The following is a 17,770-nucleotide window of genomic DNA, read 5'->3' on the forward strand; positions in this document are numbered from 1 at the left end:
CATGTGTTTGTTTTTTTACATTTTTTTCCTTGTAATTCATTTCTAATCTCATATCGTTGTGGTTAGAAAAAGTGTTTGATATGATTTCAATATTTTTAAATTTACCGAGGCTTGATTTGTGAGCCAAAATGTGATATATCCTGAAGGATGTTCTGTGGGCAATTGAGAAGAAAGTGTAATCTGCTGGTTTTGGATGGAATGTCCTATAAATATCAATTAAACCTGTCTGGTCTACTGTGTCATTTAAAGGTTGTGTTTTCTTATTAATTTTCTGTCTGAATGATGTGTCCATTGGTATAAGTGAGGCGTTAATGTCCCCCACTATTATTGTGGTGCTGTCAATTTCCTCTTTTATAGCTGTTAGTACTTGCCTTATGTATTGAGGTGCTCCTATGTTGGGTGCATATATATTTGTAATTGTTATATCTTCTTCTTAGATTGATCCCTTGATCATTGTGTAGTGTCCTTCCTTGTCTCTTGTAGCATTCTTTATTTTAAAGTCTATTTTGTCTGATATGAGAATTGCTGCTCCAGCTTTCTTTTGATTTCCATTTGCATGGAATATCTTTTTCCATCCCCTCACTGTCAGTCTGTATGTGTCCCTAGGTCTGAAGTGGGTCTTTTGTAGACAGCATATGTACAGGTTTTGTTTTTGTATCCATTCAGCGAGCTTGTGTCTTTTGGTTGGAGCGTTTAATCCATTCACATTTAAGGTGTTATTCATATGTATGTTCTATTACCATTTTCTTTTGGGTATGTTTTTATAGGTCCTTTTCTTCTCTTGTGTTTCGTACTTAGAGAAGTTCCTTTAGCATTTGTTGTACAGCTGGTTTGGTGGTGCTGAATTCTCTTAGCTTTTGCTTGTCTGTAAGGCTTTTGATTTCTCCATCGAATCTGAATGAGATCCTTGCTGGGTAGAGTATCTTGGCTGTAGGTTCTCTCCTTTCATCACTTTAAATATATCATGCCACTCCCCTGGCTTGTAGAGTTTCTGCTGAGAAATCAGCTGTTAACCTTATTGGAGTTTCTTTGTATGTTATTTGTCGTTTTTCCCTGCTGCTTTTAATAATTTTTCTTTAATGTTTGTCAATTTGATTACTATGTGTCTTGGTGGGTTTCTCCTTGGGTTTATCCTGCCTGAGACTCTCTGTGCTTCCTGGACTTGGGTGACTATTTCCTTTTCCATCTTCAGGAAGTTTTCAACTATAATCGCTTCATATATTTTCTAGGGTCCTTTCTCTCTCTCATCTCCTCCTGGGACCTCTGTAATGCGAATGTTGGTGCATTTAATGTTGTCCCAGAGGTCGCTTAGGCTGTCTTCATTTCTTTTCATTCTTTTTTCTTTATTGTGTTCCACTGCAGTGAATTCCACCATTCTGTCTTTCAGGTCACTTATCTGTTCTTCTGCCTCAGTTATTCTGCTATTGATTCCTTCTAGTGTATTTTTCATTTCAGTTATTGTATTGTTCATCTCTGTTTGGTTGTTCTTTAATTCTTCTAGGTCTTTGTTAAACATTTCTTGCATCCTCTCGATCTTTGCTTCCATTCTTTTTCCAAGGTCCTTCATCATCTTCACTGTCATTATTCTGAATTCTTTTTCTGGAAGGTTGCCTATCTCCACTTCATTTAATTGATTTTCTGGGGTTTTATCTTGTTCCTTCATCTGGAACATAGTCCTCTGCCTTTTCATTTTGTCTATATTTCTGTGAATATGGTTTTCATTCCACAGGCTGTAGGATTGTAGTTCTTCTTGCTTCTGCTATCTGCCCTCTGTAAGATCACTTCTTTATAACCTGCAAGTAGATTTTCTCTTCAACATGAAAATTACACAAAAGTGCCTGTCTTCTACCAAAGTTCATTCTTCTTCAAGTGTCACTTTCAGTCAGGCTACACTTGACAGTGCTCTGGCTTGAGTACAGAGACAGCAAAGTGTCTGCAAATGGGTATCTGAGATTTGGAGGCCTGTCTGTTTATGACATTAATATGAATACCAAAAGGACCTTTTATAACTAAAGGTTATAATTTAATGTTTGAATGAATGAGATTACTTAGGAAAAAGTGTCAACAAGGGCTTCCCTGGTGGCACAGTGGTTGAGAGTCCACCTGCCGATGCAGGGGACATGGGTTTGTGCCCCGGTCCGGGAAGATCCCACATGCCGCAGAGCGGCTGGGCTCGTGAACCATGGCCGCTGAGCCTGCGCGTCCAGAGCCTGTGCTCCGCAACGGGAGAGGCCACAACAGTGAGAGGCCCACATACCACAAAAAAAAGTATCAACAAATATTGAGAAATATTAGAGTAAATCTGTAGAAGGGAATCCTGAATTTGGGAATCCAGAATAAGAAGTCAGTGTAGATGAATGATAAAATCTGTATTTAGTTTTATACCATCATTTTCTTCCTGGCATCTCCAGCCGGGATAGTGTTTGTCCCAAATAAGACTGCAGTCATACTTATTTACTGTTTTCTTTTTTTTTCCTATTGTTTTCTGCTAATATTTCACACATTGATACATTTACTTAGTCATCTCATTTAGTAGACACGTATTGAATGTATAGTCATGCAGAAAGATGCTGGGGTTTGTGGATCATGACCCCTCCCCTCCTGACTCCCAGTGGTGTGGCAAATAGTTGTTAATATGTAAATTCTCAAAATAAGACATATTGTGCTTTACGTCAACATAGATGTAAGAATAGATATAAAAAGCAACTTCTCTAGGAGAATTGTAATAACAATTTATTTCTGGATTTTGAGTTAGGAAAGATTTCTTTTAAAAAAAGTGGCATTAGACTTAATAGAAGACTTAAGTCATATTTGAGTTAAGACGATTTGGGCAATTGGGGCATTTTTCATGCATGGCGAACTTGTTCAAATGCAAGGATAATGGGAAGTGCAGGGAAACCAGAGAGACTAATCTTTACATAGTCTCTCAAAAGACAATACAGGTCACAATGTGTGAGAGGAATTATAAAGAAGAAAGAGACAGGTGTAAGAAAGTATGATTCTCCTAAGAGTCATATGCCCATTCATTTTTCTTTCTGTCAATATAATTTTATATTATATAAAAAATATAAATGTACTGATGTACACCATATATATTTTATACACCACACTATTACATACATCAATATGCATATAAAAATAAAATTTAGCAAAGAAAAATTGGAAAGGAGAATGAATTGAACCACATAACTATATGTTTTGCATATAAACTTGTTTATAGATAATTATCAAATATCTGAATATTTTGCATGATGGACAAGCAGATGTTTAGATTATTCAGAAAATATGCAATTTAGTAATTTATTAGAAGTTAGTGCTGTACTCTAATTTTCAGACAAAATGTCCAGCTGACACTGAAGTTTCATTACACTAACATATATGGTTGTTTGCATAATAAACCATATTTACTTAACTTGTCAGCATTCAACTTAATTCAGCAATGTCTCTTTTAGAAGTACCATGTCATCTTTTATATTAGAAATTAGGGAAGTATTTTATATTCAAAACATATCAGAAACATAATTTGTAGTGATTCTGTTAAGTATTTAATTTGTGACATTTGCTAGCACAATATTATGCAAGTGTCTCTTAAAGGTCTTATTTACGTAGCATGTTTGACATGCATTGTTCACTAATATTAATTCATGTTGTATTTTTCTTAATAAGCTAAATTTCATATGTGTTTCCAGCTGTGATAGTTTAACTCCGACAAGGAACAATTGTTCTGCAATAAGTGACGAGGATACCATTTGTTGGCCGATATTTAAGAAAGCCTGTTGTTTGTAAATTCTAAAATGAACTTGGGATTAAAGAGCATTTAGAGTCCAAAGAACAAATGGTGTTTCCTGAATTCTTAAAACAAAATTAAATTAGCTTAACTCATTCAATACTGTTATTGGTTTGGGACATTTTAGCCTTCCATTTGGTTCAGAAATTTAAACAATGTATTTTTATCACTTACTCTTAAACCATTGCTCTGGTAATACTTTTATACTACTTTAATGGGAATTACAATATGTTCATTAATAATTTGATTTTTAAGAGAAAATTATTATTCATAAGATCTTGTTTAAAGCATACTCTAAATGTCTGGCTAATTAAATTCAACTTATTTCATTTTTCTTCTATTAGATGTTTCTTTTAAAAAATGGTAGCACCAAAGTATTCCTAGAAAGCTCTACAGCTACATCATGGAGTAAGGGGTTTTCCACCAGCAAGATTAAGACAAAGAGGGATACAACATCTGTTGACTCTGCATTTATTCACTGAGAAATGGCAATCAGTGTTCTCCCACCTTCAAACCTCTATATATATCTCACCCATTGAATCCCTTGCTCCTGGTTACAATGGATAAATGTCTGTGCTTCAATCTATGCCAATGCCTCCACTGTGTACTGGGTTTCATCCTCTCGCCTGTTTGGGGAGGTTGCTTAAGCAGAGCTGTCTCTTCTCTCTTGAATCATCAAATTTTCCTTCTCTACTTTATTACCCTTATCTGCATAGAATGTTATATTTTATTCTTAATAAACACCCCTTGACCGACATCCCCCCAGACTATTTCCTTATGCCTTTGTATTCTTTTAATGTAGAGCCCCAATTCCTTTTTTCCCCTTCTCTTTTTTTTTTTTTTTTTTTTTTTTGCGGTACGCGGGCCTCTCACTGTTGTGGCCTCTCCCCTTGCAGAGCACAGGCTCCGGATGCGCAGGCTCAGCGGCCATGGCTCACGGGCCCAGCCGCTCCGCGGCATGTGGGATCTTCCCGGAGCGGGGCACGAACCCGCGTCCCCTGCATCGGACTCTCAACCACTGCGCCATCAGGGAAGCCCTCCCCTTCTCTTTTAAAACCACTCTACTTATATTTTCATTCTTACTATTTGACCAAATCTTTCCAGTCAGGTCAAATATTAACTCCACATTGCAAAATCCAATTAGTCTTCAACTTAGTTTACTTGCTTTCTCAAACACATTTTATAGCAATGATCGTTCTCCCCTTGAAACACTTTCTTCCTTTTATTTCCTAGATGCCATATTCTTTTTGTTTGTTTGTTTGTTACCCACTCACTTGTCGTTTCTCTTTCATCTTTTCTTGATGAACTCAACTTTTCTCAACTTCTAAATGCTGAAATACTCCAGAACCCATTCTTCAGATATATTTATACTCATATGTTATAATTTGACATATATATATATATATATATATATATATACATATATATGGTTATTATTTTCAATCTCCTTGTGGGAGCCTGGGGCTTCTAGGCTTCTAACCCCAATCTCTCTCCTGAATTCTAGGTTTTAAAATTTAACTATGTGTGTTCTATCTGCCTGGAATGTGCTTCCCCAGTTGTAAACATGGCTTGCTTCTTCAATGAATTCATGTCTGTGCTCAAATGTGAATTTATTACAGCAATCTTACCTGATTATCTGATGTAAAATTTGAGAGTCCATCTTCCCCAGTATTCTCTTTTCCCTTACCCTGCTTTATTTTTCTTCATAGCGATAGTCAGTACTTGGCATGATTGTATTAAGCTGTTTCTTTGTTTATTAACTGCCTCTTCTACCTAGAATGTAAACTCCATGAAATCTTTATTTGGTTTGCTCTCTGCATCATTTTCAGTTCCTATAGTAATGCCTGACACAGTGAGCCCTCAATAATTGTTTGTTAAATTCACAAAATCAATCTTTAACTTTACCTTAGTGTGACAGTTTTCCCCCAAAGTGTTGGTACCTGTATTCATACTCCCACTGGAATGTTTGAGAGATAGTTTCCTCACATCCCTATCTATAATTGGCATTATTAAACTCCCAAAGTTTTTGCTTGGCTAATGGCTGTGAAATGCTATCTTCCTGTTTAATTTACATTTCTTTATTTATTAGTGAGATTAAGACTTTTATGTATTTATTGCCCAGTTTCTTACTTTTTAAATATTCTGTGTATATCCTTTGCCCATTTTCCAATAGGGTCTTTGTTTTAAAATTTGTTTGCTTATGTATTTAATCATTGATTAATGAAAGGTTTTCTTTGTATTCTGGATACTAATCTTCGGTTGCTAATAAGACTGTAATTTATCTTTTAATTTACAATGTCTTTTATCACGCAGATGTTTTTAACTCAGATGTAGTCTACTTGTCCATTTGCTCTTTTATGCTTCACGCTTTTTGTTTTGTTTAAATGTCCTTCTTTATCCCAAATTCTTAAAGCTAGGTTTTGAGATTTTTTTCTAATATTTTTAAAGTTTTACATCTTATATTAAGTTCTTTAATCCATTTGGGTATTTTTTGTTGTTTCTTTTTTGTGTGATGTACAATGTAATGTCATTTTGGTTTAGATAATCTTCTCAGTGCCACTTATTGAATTTCCTGCCCTACTCCCACTCATGTGTGATACCATCTCTGTCGGCTATCACCAGTATCAGCTTTGGTGCATTTGCACCAAAATTCTGATCCCTGGTTTACATGTGCATTCCTGCTTCAATAATTCTGTCTAAGGTCTAACCACTATAGCTTTTTAGGTTTCATATCGGGTATGATGATTCTCCCTGTCTTGTTCTCTTTCAAAATTGCTATTGTTAACTGTTCGCCAATCCATATGGATTTTCAGATGAAGACAGTTTCTAGAAAAAAAAACTTTGAAGATTTTATACATTAATTTTGGAATAATTGACATTTATTTGTAAAAGTTTGACATTTTTAAAATTGTAAAAAGATTGTAAAATTATAAAAAATGCCATTTGTAAAAATTGACATTTTTACAGTAACAGTTCTCTTTAGCTTTGTGAGGAATATAGTCCTTGAGTCTTTGGATAATTTCTGTAATTTTCTCCATGAAAACACTGAACAAACTTTTAATTTCTCCCTATAATTTTTGGTTTTTCCGTATTTGTTTGTATATTTGCTCTTGAGAATAGGATTCTTTCTAAATTAATTCTTTAAATTAGTTTTTACTGATTTATGTTAACTTTCTTGATATTTATGTATTAGTCTGTGTCAGGCAAACTTGCTGCACTTTTTTATTGATTTTATAGATTAGTTCTATAGATTCTCTTGGATTTCTATAAGGACTTTCACATTATCTCTACATAATACTAATTTATTTCTTCGTTTCTAGCTTTTGCTTATAATTCTGTATTTGTTCATTTATTTTATTGTGTTTTTGAATATAAGTATTAATGGGAAGCATTCTTGTCTTATTCCCATCATAATGGAGAGGACTTACAATGTCTCACCACTCAGTATATTTTTGGAAGAGGGCCTTTAACATGTTAATAAATTCCCTTCTCTTTCTAGTTTATTAAGACATAATATTTTGAATGAATGCTAAGTCATAACAAATGTTTTTCATCTTCTCAATAATTTCTTTATTTTCTATTTCATTAATTTCTGCTCTTAATAAGTTACTTTCATGAACATTCACTGAGTTTACAGTATTGTTATGTTTCAGATTTCTTTAATTGAATGCTTTCATGTAAGTACTATTTCTGGCACTGTTGAAAGCTCCCTGTTTTCTTGTCTCAGATCTGTGGTCCTCTTTCTTGGTTTCCTTTTGACTTAAATATATATTACCCTGTTTGAATACCAATGCTTGAGAATACTAAAAAACAAAAGGCTGCAGTGTAGGATATAAGCTAATTTTCATGGTAGGGAAGATTGAATAGCCATGTATTGGCTACAAGCTCATGGTTTGGATTGCTGATTTGAATCTAGCAAGCTGTTGGTGGATACTTTTCTTAGCTAGGACCATCTTTCACTGGCAATGGAAAAGTTATGGCACTGACAACTAACAGGTGTGCCAATAATAAGTCTAAATGTTCTGAGCTACATCTAATTGTGGAAAGAAGAAACGGTCATATGAAACAATTAGTGAGTGATGTAAAATAATTTGATAAATTATGTAGTTTAGACTTAAAGGATTTATGACTGCAGAGGAGAGAAAAGCATTGAGGACTAACATTTGTAGGAAGTTTCATTATATAGTATGGACTTTCCCTGTGCTTTTGAATAATTTATGGGGCTTAGAATATAAGATTGAAAAAGAATGTCATTGCAGTTGAAGTAAATAGCATGATTAAAGCATGAAGGTATAAGGTATGCTCGGGGGATATGAGAAGATCAGCTTAACTAGAGGCTGATTATTTGGCCATATGGAAAAAGTATTGGTAGGTAATAGTGAGTTTCATTGTGTATGGCCTTGATTTACTACCATAGGAATTGTTTTTAAAAAGGAAAGAGTTTGGAGGGCAGGGTGCTAACACAAAAACGATGGTAATGATAAAGATGATGACAATAACTGCAAACTTCGGTTGAAGCAAATTATATGCCAAACACTGTTCCAAGTACTTTATATGAATGATTTAAATGGATCCTCAGAAAAATCTTGAGGTAAGTATTATCACCATAATCATCATTGGTAGAAATAATCTTTGTTGCTGTTGTTCTGTTCTAATTGTAGATACTTAGGCAGCTTCTATAACATGCCTAAGCTCTCACATCCAGTAGATGACAGAATTTGGACTTTTGGCAGACATTATGCTTCTTCAGAAGTAATTACTAAAATTAGTCTGATGTGGTCCATAAGATGGACTTGTGAAAGTGAGAATGCTTCTGAGGTTGTTGCTGGGAGGCTGTGAAATAATTCAGCTGTGCAGTGATAGAAACTTGGCCTCAGGAAGTAATAAATCAAAGAGGACGCCAAGGTTCCAGGTGCGAGTGACTGGGGCAATGGGGCATTAATTCTGCTTTCTTTGTCAAATTAACTTTCTTTTTTTGTCCTTTTTTTCCCTCTTCCTCTTCTCTCTCTCTCTCTCTCTCTCTCTCTCTCTCTCTCTCTCTCTCTCTCTGTATTTCTCTCTTCCTTTCATTTGGGTAATCAATTTGAGAGTGAATGATTTTCAGGATTAGATATTTTATTTATTTATTTTTCCTTTTCCTTGGGTCCTAGATATAGCTATCATACTCTTGTAAAAAAATAAAGGAAAAAACATGTTTTTGAAAAACCATGGAGGATTTAAGATATGCTTTTACTCCAGACCGAAGACATTCTTCAGTAACAAATCATGTTAGAACATCACATAATCTCCACACATGTCCAGATATAGTGCAAAGACATAATTTAGAAATTTACATTATAAAAGTACTTTGATTTAGGATCAATAGACTAATCCTTTCAGTAATTTAGAAAGTAACAAGAAAGTCTCACCTTGTAGGTTTCTGTGCTAATCAACTCAACAACTGAATGGAGATAATTTCCTGTAACTACTATACCTGTGTCACTTTGAACAGATTACCTGTTCCTTTGTCTCAGTTTCTCCCATATGTAGACTGAATATAATGATACCTTTTTGCTTACCTGCTTCTATCCTTGAGAAGAGCAAACACATCTGTAATGTGGAATATTGGAATATAAACGCTAAAGGACTTCTTTTATAGCTATATCTATATCTATATCTATATCGTTATCGGTATATAGTTGCTTTACAACGTTGTGTTAGTTTCTGCTGTACAACAAAGTGAATCAGCTATATGTATACATATATCCCCATATCCCCTCCCTCTTACGTCTCCCTCCCACCCTCCCTATCCCACTCCTCTAGGTGGTCACAAAGCACCGAGCTGATCTTCCTGGGCTATGCAGCTGCTTCCCACTAGCCATCCATTTTACATTTAGTAGTGTATATGTGTCAATGCTACTCTCTCACTTCGTCCCAACTTCCCCTTCCCCACCACGTCCTCAAGTCCATTCTCTACGTCTGCTTCTGTATTCCTGCCCTGCCACTAGGTTCATCAGTACTGTTTTTTTTTTTTTTAGATTCCATATATGTGTGTTCACATATGGTATTTGTTTTTCTCCTCTGACTTACTTCACTCTGTATGACAGACTCTAGGTCCATCCACCTCACTACAAATAATTTCGTTCTAAAGGACTTCTTGAGAAGACTAAGAAGGAAAAGGTTTTATTTGGGTGTGTGTGTTACTTAATATTAGAGTATACTCAGTAGCAACTTATTCCAGTGACCTATCATCCAACAATTTATACTTGTTTTGTACTTCAGTATTTAAAGTCGCCCTATTGGGTTAGGTCTTCTGAGAAGGGAACACAATGGTGTGAGATAGTTACTTGGGAAAAGAGCCAGAGAAGGAAGCGAGAGCTTCTTGAGACCACACTGCCGCTCACAGCCTGTGCCAAGGAGAGAGGGAAGGGAGAAAGTCATAGACTTGGAGTGAACTGAGGGAAGTGCAGCCTTCATGGTGGCAAATGCAAAGGAGCAACAGTAGGAAATCTAAGCAGTGCCTTTTCACAGCTGCCACATCCACGCACAGCATCTGATAAAAATATCACTATTTTCAACTTTGCTAGCCCTTTGTTCTTACTGAACCTGCCTGAACGAGCTTTATGTCTCCTAGTCCATCAACATGTTCTATTCTGCTAGCCAGCTTATGTCTTCTATTCATCCTCAATCCTGGGCATATTGATCAGCTATTTCAACTAGGTCTCTTCCATTAGGTTTCCCTTTGTCCTCTTCTGGGAACACCTATTGATTCTAAGCTCTGAGTAAGTCTAAGAATTTCTTTTCTTTTTCCAAGTTCTTACTATACCCAGTGTTTCTGAAGAGTATCATGTAACTATTTTGATTTGGGATCACAAGAAAGTCATCCAAATTGGTTAAGATTACTGATTTTGGAGTTGCACATGACTGGATTTCTAATCCTGGCTTCCCTGCTCACTACCTGTGTTAATTTGGTCAAGTTACACACATCCGTTCAAGTCTCAATTTCATGATCTGACAAATAAGGATAGTAGCATGTTCCTTACAATATCGTGAATTTGGCACATAACAGTTGCTTAATGAATGACAACTATGTCATTAATAACTTAAACTAGGACTTTTCTGCACATTTCTACATGTTTTGGACTCCTTTTTACCTTCTCACTGGAGTTAATTCAAACCTAGTTCTACTCTTTGAAATCACATAATCTTGGGACCACATCTCCTACATTACTGAAAAGTGACAGGCCATCTCTCAGTGAGTAGTTATTGAGAACCTGCTATGTGCCAGAAAGTTTTCTGCAGTGAATCTACAGTGGTGAGTCACACAGACCAAGTCTCCACCTCAGTGAGGCTTACAGTCTATTTCGTCAACTTCATTGTTTTATACTTCAAAAATTTTAACTTATTTTTTACTTCCATTTTCTGTCTTAGGCCTGTCTCAGAGGAAATTTGTCCTTATCCTTTTCCAAGACTAACCCTAATTCTCTTCTTATTTGGCTATCCTAGAGTTTTGTTCTGGCAACCATCTCTCGATCTACTGTGTATCTAATAGTACCTTTGTCTACTAGATTATCTTTTCTTTGCATGAAATTTTCTCCCACATTTTTAAGAACAAAAACACAAACAAGCCTCATGTGAACATGCTTATTGCTTTCTCTTTTCTTCCTCTGTTTCCATTATTTTGCAATCTGGCTTTCACACCAAGTCTATTTAAATAACTCTCTCTTAAACGTGACCTACCTACTTTGGTCTTAGCTATCTTTTTTCGTTAAAACTGAAGCACTTATTCTTAAAATATGTTTTCTTTGCCACCATGTATACCCAGTTCTCCTTCTATTTGTTTTTTCAATCACAGTGTGTCATCCTTTGCTCTTCATTTCAATTTTTTTCATTGATTTTCTCAACAGGTATTCATTGAGTGCTTATTACAGGCACTCAAGTGCAAGTCATACAGAGTCCATAGTTTCTAAATTCTGTTTTCTATCTCCCTCACTAAAACCTCAGAACTGTTCTCTTGGCAATCTCACCCCCTACAAATTCTAATTTATGTCTTCAATCAAAACCTTCCAGTTAATTTCATTCCTATGGTCACATTTTCCTTCTGTTCCTCTGGTTCCCTAGTTGTTCCTCAAACTCCACCTGTTTCAAATGAATGCTACCATATTCACCTAACACTTTCTTTTAAATTCCAAATATCTGCTAATATCATCTTCTAGTCACTCAGGCGTTCAGATTTAAAATGATTTTTGTTCCCTTGCTTAAACCCATCTCTGGTTTTTATCCTCACTGCTACCATTTGCTCCTGGTTATTTTACTTCCTCCTTGGAGTATTATAGATGAGTCCTCACTTTTTTAACCACTTCTCCAAAAATTCTTCCTGATCCTCTAACAGAGTTCAAATGTCTTAGTCCTGGTATTCAATCTTCTCTAAGAACTGCTTCAATCTTATATTCCATTGAATCTTCTATCACCTAGTTGTAAGCCCTATGTCTTTCAGTATTACCGTAGCCACTTGTGCTTTTCGCTTTCACACCTGCATGGCATCACACAAAGGCTGTTCCTCCCATAGCATGCATGCTCTGTGTTTACCTTTGCTCCTGGAATCCCATCCATCCTTCAGAGTGCAACACAAGTGACACTTCTTTAGATCCTCTTTACCCTTCATCCTCCCTCTCTTCTGAAACACTGTAGAATATTTTATTTCTTTTGTCATTCATCATATACTACGTTGTATCTTCTCATCTCACTTAGGAGGGTTTGAGGTCCTTGAGGATAGAGACTTGTGGCATTCCTATTTATGCTTTATAGGATCCTGAGCACGCAGCCTTCCTCAGGAAGCATATGTTAAAAGAATAAAGTAGTGGAGAAGATCTTCCTCTCTTCAAAGTGATTACTTATCACTGAAGTACAAAGATAAGATAAAGTAATAAACTGTCTATCCTGGCTGAGTAGTCTTCTAGAATGACAAATACAATAAGTAATTGCTATGTGTGCAACTAATTTGTCTTCCTCTCTCACTGTGTTAAGGAGAAGCTTTCTCAGCCAGGCAGAGGGAACAGGGGTACCAAGTCATAAGGACACAGTCCTTTCTCTGGAGATGTTTACTGTCTTTGAGACTGACATGCATGCAAATGATTTCATGTAAAATAAAAGAAATTTTAGCTACGAACTTATATGAAAAAGATACCACAAGTACAAAAATTACTAAATGACTAATGGGTTTATAATCGTATTCTTGTAGAATATTCTTTATGAAACCTTAAAAAAATCAGGTAGTGGGACTTTCCTGGTGGTCCGGTGGGTAAGACTCCGCACTCCCAATACAGGGGGCCTGGGTTCAAACCCCGGTCAGGGAAGTGGATCCCACGTTTACGCCGCAACTAAGAAGTCTGCTTGCCTCAACGAAGAGTCTGCATGCTGCAACTAAGACCAGGCACAGCCTAAATAAATAAATACTAAAAAAAAATTTTTTTAAAAATCAGGTAGTAGTTTCCATCCTAATATCTCTCTGAACTTTATTATAGCAAATATAGTGATGTTTTCTTGATTAAGTTTCAGAATTATACAGATCTTGCAGAAATAGTATATTTATTTCCCATAAAGCTATTTAGGCTATGTAACATCCAGTTTGCTTGATTGGGGCTAGAATTTTGAATCACAAGTGAGTATAAATTACAATGTTGTAAATTATATTTACTTTGGTGGAAAAATATTTTAAAGACACAATGAAAGGGGATTCGTTGTTTTCTTTTTTGAACAAAGGTTTACAATGAGTTTTGCCTGCATTAAAAGGTACGATCTTTGTTATAACCCATCTATAGTAGGTACTTAGTGTGTGTTGGCTGCATGATGACGCTTGGAGAGCCCATCTGCCTATGAAGTTCTATGAAATAGAGATTTTTAAAATTGAGCTTTGGAAAGAAAAGGCTAGTTAAATATAGAAGAACACATGCATACTACTCTGGAGAACTTAAAACTTTCAAATTGACAAGACAGACGTATTTTTGAAAAGTTAATTAAATTATACAATATAATAATAATAGGGAGTTCAGTAATATTATATAACTTTTAAATATTGATTATATTTCCAGATTTTCTTTCCTGTTAGTACTCTGCTACAGCTCAACCTAGACAGGAAAATGGGTACATTCTTTTTTTTTTTAATTAATTAATTAATTTATTTTTGGCTGCGTTGGGTCTTCGTTGCTGCGTGCGGGCTTTTCTCTAGTTGTGGCGAGCAGGGTCTACTATTCGTTGCAGTGCGCGAGCTTCTCATTGTGGTGGCTTCTCTTGTTGGGGAGCACAGGCTCTAGGTGCACGGGCTTCAGTAGTTATGGCTTGAAGGCTCTAGAGTGCAGCCTTAGTAATTGTGGCGTACGGGCTTAGTTGCTCCCCGGCATGTAGGATCCTCCCGGACCAGGGCTCGGACCCGTGTCCCCTGCACTGACAGGTGGATTCTCAATGACTGTGCCACCAGGGAAGCCCGGTACATTCTTTATGGTTAGGAAGAACTCTTTTGCCATTAGCCCATGCTAAATTGATAGTTTTTACAGCTTACAGCCCGACAAGAGACCAAGTCTTTATTACCTAGAGGGAAGCACTTAAATCATCTGAAGATGGCTATTCTGTACTGAAGGAAAGTTTGAGTTGGCTGCTGGAGATTCTGTCTCATACCCTGGGTTGCAAGGGTTAGTTTTTCTGCCGAACTGACAGTTTCTACCCTCAGGGTAGATAGATTAGATTGGGAAATATGTAGGAGGGGAGCTTGTCAAGGAAATTCAAGGAGCAGAGTTGATAAGTTCTAAAGGGAATTCTAACCTGGTCCCCAGATTGAATCATAAATGCTTATATTTTATGGATTTATACAAGTGTGCAGAAGATACAGAGTAAGAAGCAAAAGAAAGAGCAAAGAGTAGAAGGTGTGGGAAGAAAATATACCAGAAGAGGCATACAACTCTATGGCTTGTCCAGCTCATCATTTGTTGAGTTGTGAATAAAATACCAGTTTTGAGAGCAACTGTGGTGATGACTGAAAGTCTTTGAGACATTTCTTTAATGGTGATTCAGGAGCCTGAGTACTGTATTGCATTAAAAATTTGGAATTACAGGAAACAATTCTGGTAACAAACAATGGAAATTCATTCTTGCATTTCTGTACTGGCTGCTGCAGTCCAGCCCCAGGCAGGATGAGTCTATATGTGGTTCTTATGATTCTCTTATAAAAAAGAGACACCTGGTAAGAAATTAGTTATTGACAGGTACGAATTTGTAACGAGTATGAAGTGGGAAATGTAGTCATAAAGGGATTTATTTCCCTTAAAACCAGGCTATCATTTATATTTAAACTTTTGCTGCTTATAATTCACTGCTTCATACAATTTGGTGCAGATTGTAATATCTCCTTGAAGGCTTATTTATATTTTACATACAGATTTGTGATCATCCAGGCTTAGCCATCATTTCTTGGAATGTTTCACATTGATTACATGTCAGGCTTTTTGCACTGATACTGCTCTACAATAAAATAACTGTTCTCAAAGTGAGATAGACTCTTAAATTAGTATTTTCTTCTATTAGTCTAAATATTTATATCAGCCACGTAAGTGTTCTACTTGTATATGGATTTATAGAAGACTCTAAAAGGGAAAAAGAAACAGGAAGTAAAAATCATTAGCTTGATATAATACTGACAGCTAATATTTCTATCATGGTTACTGTTTTTCAAACCCAGCTTGAACTGCTTACATACAGTAATATATTTACATTTCAGAACAACCATAGTAAATTGGGACTATTATTGCTTACACTTTACAACTGAGAAAAGTGAGGAACAGAGGGGTTAAATACTTCTCCTGGGTAAACATGGAGGGTAATGCCAGAGCCAGGATTTGAACCCAAGCAGTTCGACTGCTTGGCACTCCTACTGTCCACTTCTATGGCTAAATTATTCTTGATTGGACCAGGGGTAGAGTATGTAGCTGTGTTACTTGAAAGCTATGTTTTAACATGATTATTTATTAACATGGTTGTCCCTCCCTTACTAGTTTATGAACTTGTGAGTACATGAACCATGTCTTATTAACTTCGTCATATACAGTGCTCAGTAAAACTTTTATTATTCCTGAATTACAGCTTATTATTGCTCTGAGAGATTTTATCCAAGAGACTTCTATTTTGAAGTCATTGGTTTTATAGCCACAAAACTTTTAGATCCACAAAACAAAAAATGCAATTGTTACCTCTAAGTGAAGTATTTCATTCATAATTCTCTTATTTCTTAACTATTTTAAAGAATAAAATAGCATGAATGAAGCAAATTATTTTTTATGGGTATGGAATAATTTTAGAATCATGTGACTTGGTTGAAATGTTTTTTTCTTTCTTTTAAAAAAATACTCTTTCTTACAGGGTGCTGCTTTAATTAGAATGCTGGCTAATTTTATGGGCCATTCCGTATTTCAGAGGGGTTTGCAAGTAAGTAAAATGCTTTCTATTTTCTCTTACACTTTTCCTTGTTCCTGCATTTATTTTTTTTCCCATTTATTTATTTATGGCTGCTTTGGGTCTTCGTTGCTGCGCACGGGCTTTCAGGGGCCACTCCTTGCTGTGGTGTGCGGGCTTCTCTTGTTGTGGAGCACAGGCTCTAGGCACGCGGGCTTCAGTAACTGTGGCGCACAGGCTTAGTTGGTCCGTGGCATGTGGGATCTTCCCAGACCAGGTCTCGAACCCATGTCCCCGGCATTGGCAAGCGGGATTCCCAACCACTGTGCCACCAGGGAAGCCCCTCCTGTATTTATTTTAAAGATATTTCACAGCTTGGGAAATTGCTAATACAAAAATGCTGAATTTGATGGAAAACTTTAAGATGAATAAGGTAAACAGTGTCGTTCCACATGACAAATGAAAGTGGTAGACAAGATTCCATACCAACCCACAAAACTCCAACTGTTATACCATTTAGAATCTCTTTAATATGCATTTTAAAACTGAAGTAATTTTCAAATATATTAGATCCTAAGTATTCTATACAAGATTTTATGAAAGTCTGATTCCTTTTTCTTCCATTTAAAAGTTCATATAAAGTGAAAACAAGTTATGTTAGCCTTCTTAGAATTATGTATTTGAGAAATTCTTAACGCTTTTTTTCAGATATGTGCCTTTTATGTTGTTTGCTCTTTTAATGTTGACATACATAGATTGTTATTTTTTCCAAATATATTTAAATGTTTTTTTAATTAGAAAATGCACTGTTTTAAAAAAAGGGGGAAAAAGAAACAGTTTTATTATAATACATTTAGAGTGTGAAGTATGGAATCTGGGAGTAGATTCTTAGAAAAGGAGGATTCTTAAATTCTTGAAAGCAAATATAGAAAAATAGAACTTTTATTCCATTGAATCTGTTGGAGTAAATCACGTTCCTAGCAGCTGTGATTGATGAATTATTTATGATACGTTCTACTTAGAAGTGTCCTTAAAGTAAATTGATGTTCACCTGAAATACAATTATGCTAAGACAGAGAGAGCAATCAATCTTAGCTCTTCTTAGTAAGCTTTTCATTCTGAAATTTAAATAAACTACATATGGGATCAGGTCATATTTTAGTAGTGTAATTCTATCTTTACCCAAAATAAACCAAAAGATAAAATACAAAGCAAGAGTTAAATATGTTATGACAAAGCTATAAATACGTTAACACAACAGAGAAAAAATATATAAATTTCTTGAAGAATAATTTCCCTTAGAAAGTTTTTTTACCGAATTGTCCCAGCAGGGGTTGAAATTTACTTTAAAATCAGCTCTTCCCATTAGGGACACCTTCAGAATAGCTGAATTCAATTGAACCTGTCTGCCGGGTGCTAAAGTCTCTATTCTGATCACATAGTTAGGAAAATCTTTTTTCTCTAGGTGTGCCCTCCATGAATATCAACTGTCTGGAGAAACATCCTTCCTTATCCCCACTCCTTTGTTTTTCCCACTGAAGATGTAGCATGACAGTACAGTTC

The 17,770-nt window shown here is 35.8% G+C and overlaps 1 protein-coding gene across 1 annotated transcript in view; it reads left to right on the forward strand.

Annotated features, from left to right (window-relative positions):
* The window catches only part of TRHDE (thyrotropin releasing hormone degrading enzyme), a gene marked incomplete at its 5' end in the record, with an annotated part of 412,544 nt that overhangs the window by 280,342 nt on the left and 114,432 nt on the right, over nucleotides 1-17,770 (forward strand). The window contains one exon of the mRNA XM_082849811.1: nucleotides 16,175-16,240. Coding sequence (XP_082705937.1) covers nucleotides 16,175-16,240 — 66 coding nt within the window. The remainder of the gene's footprint in view (nucleotides 1-16,174; nucleotides 16,241-17,770) is intronic.

This window comes from Leucopleurus acutus, assembly GCF_964270905.1.
Source record: "Leucopleurus acutus genome assembly, chromosome: 11".
NCBI classification, from domain to species: Eukaryota; Metazoa; Chordata; class Mammalia; order Artiodactyla; family Delphinidae; genus Leucopleurus; species Leucopleurus acutus.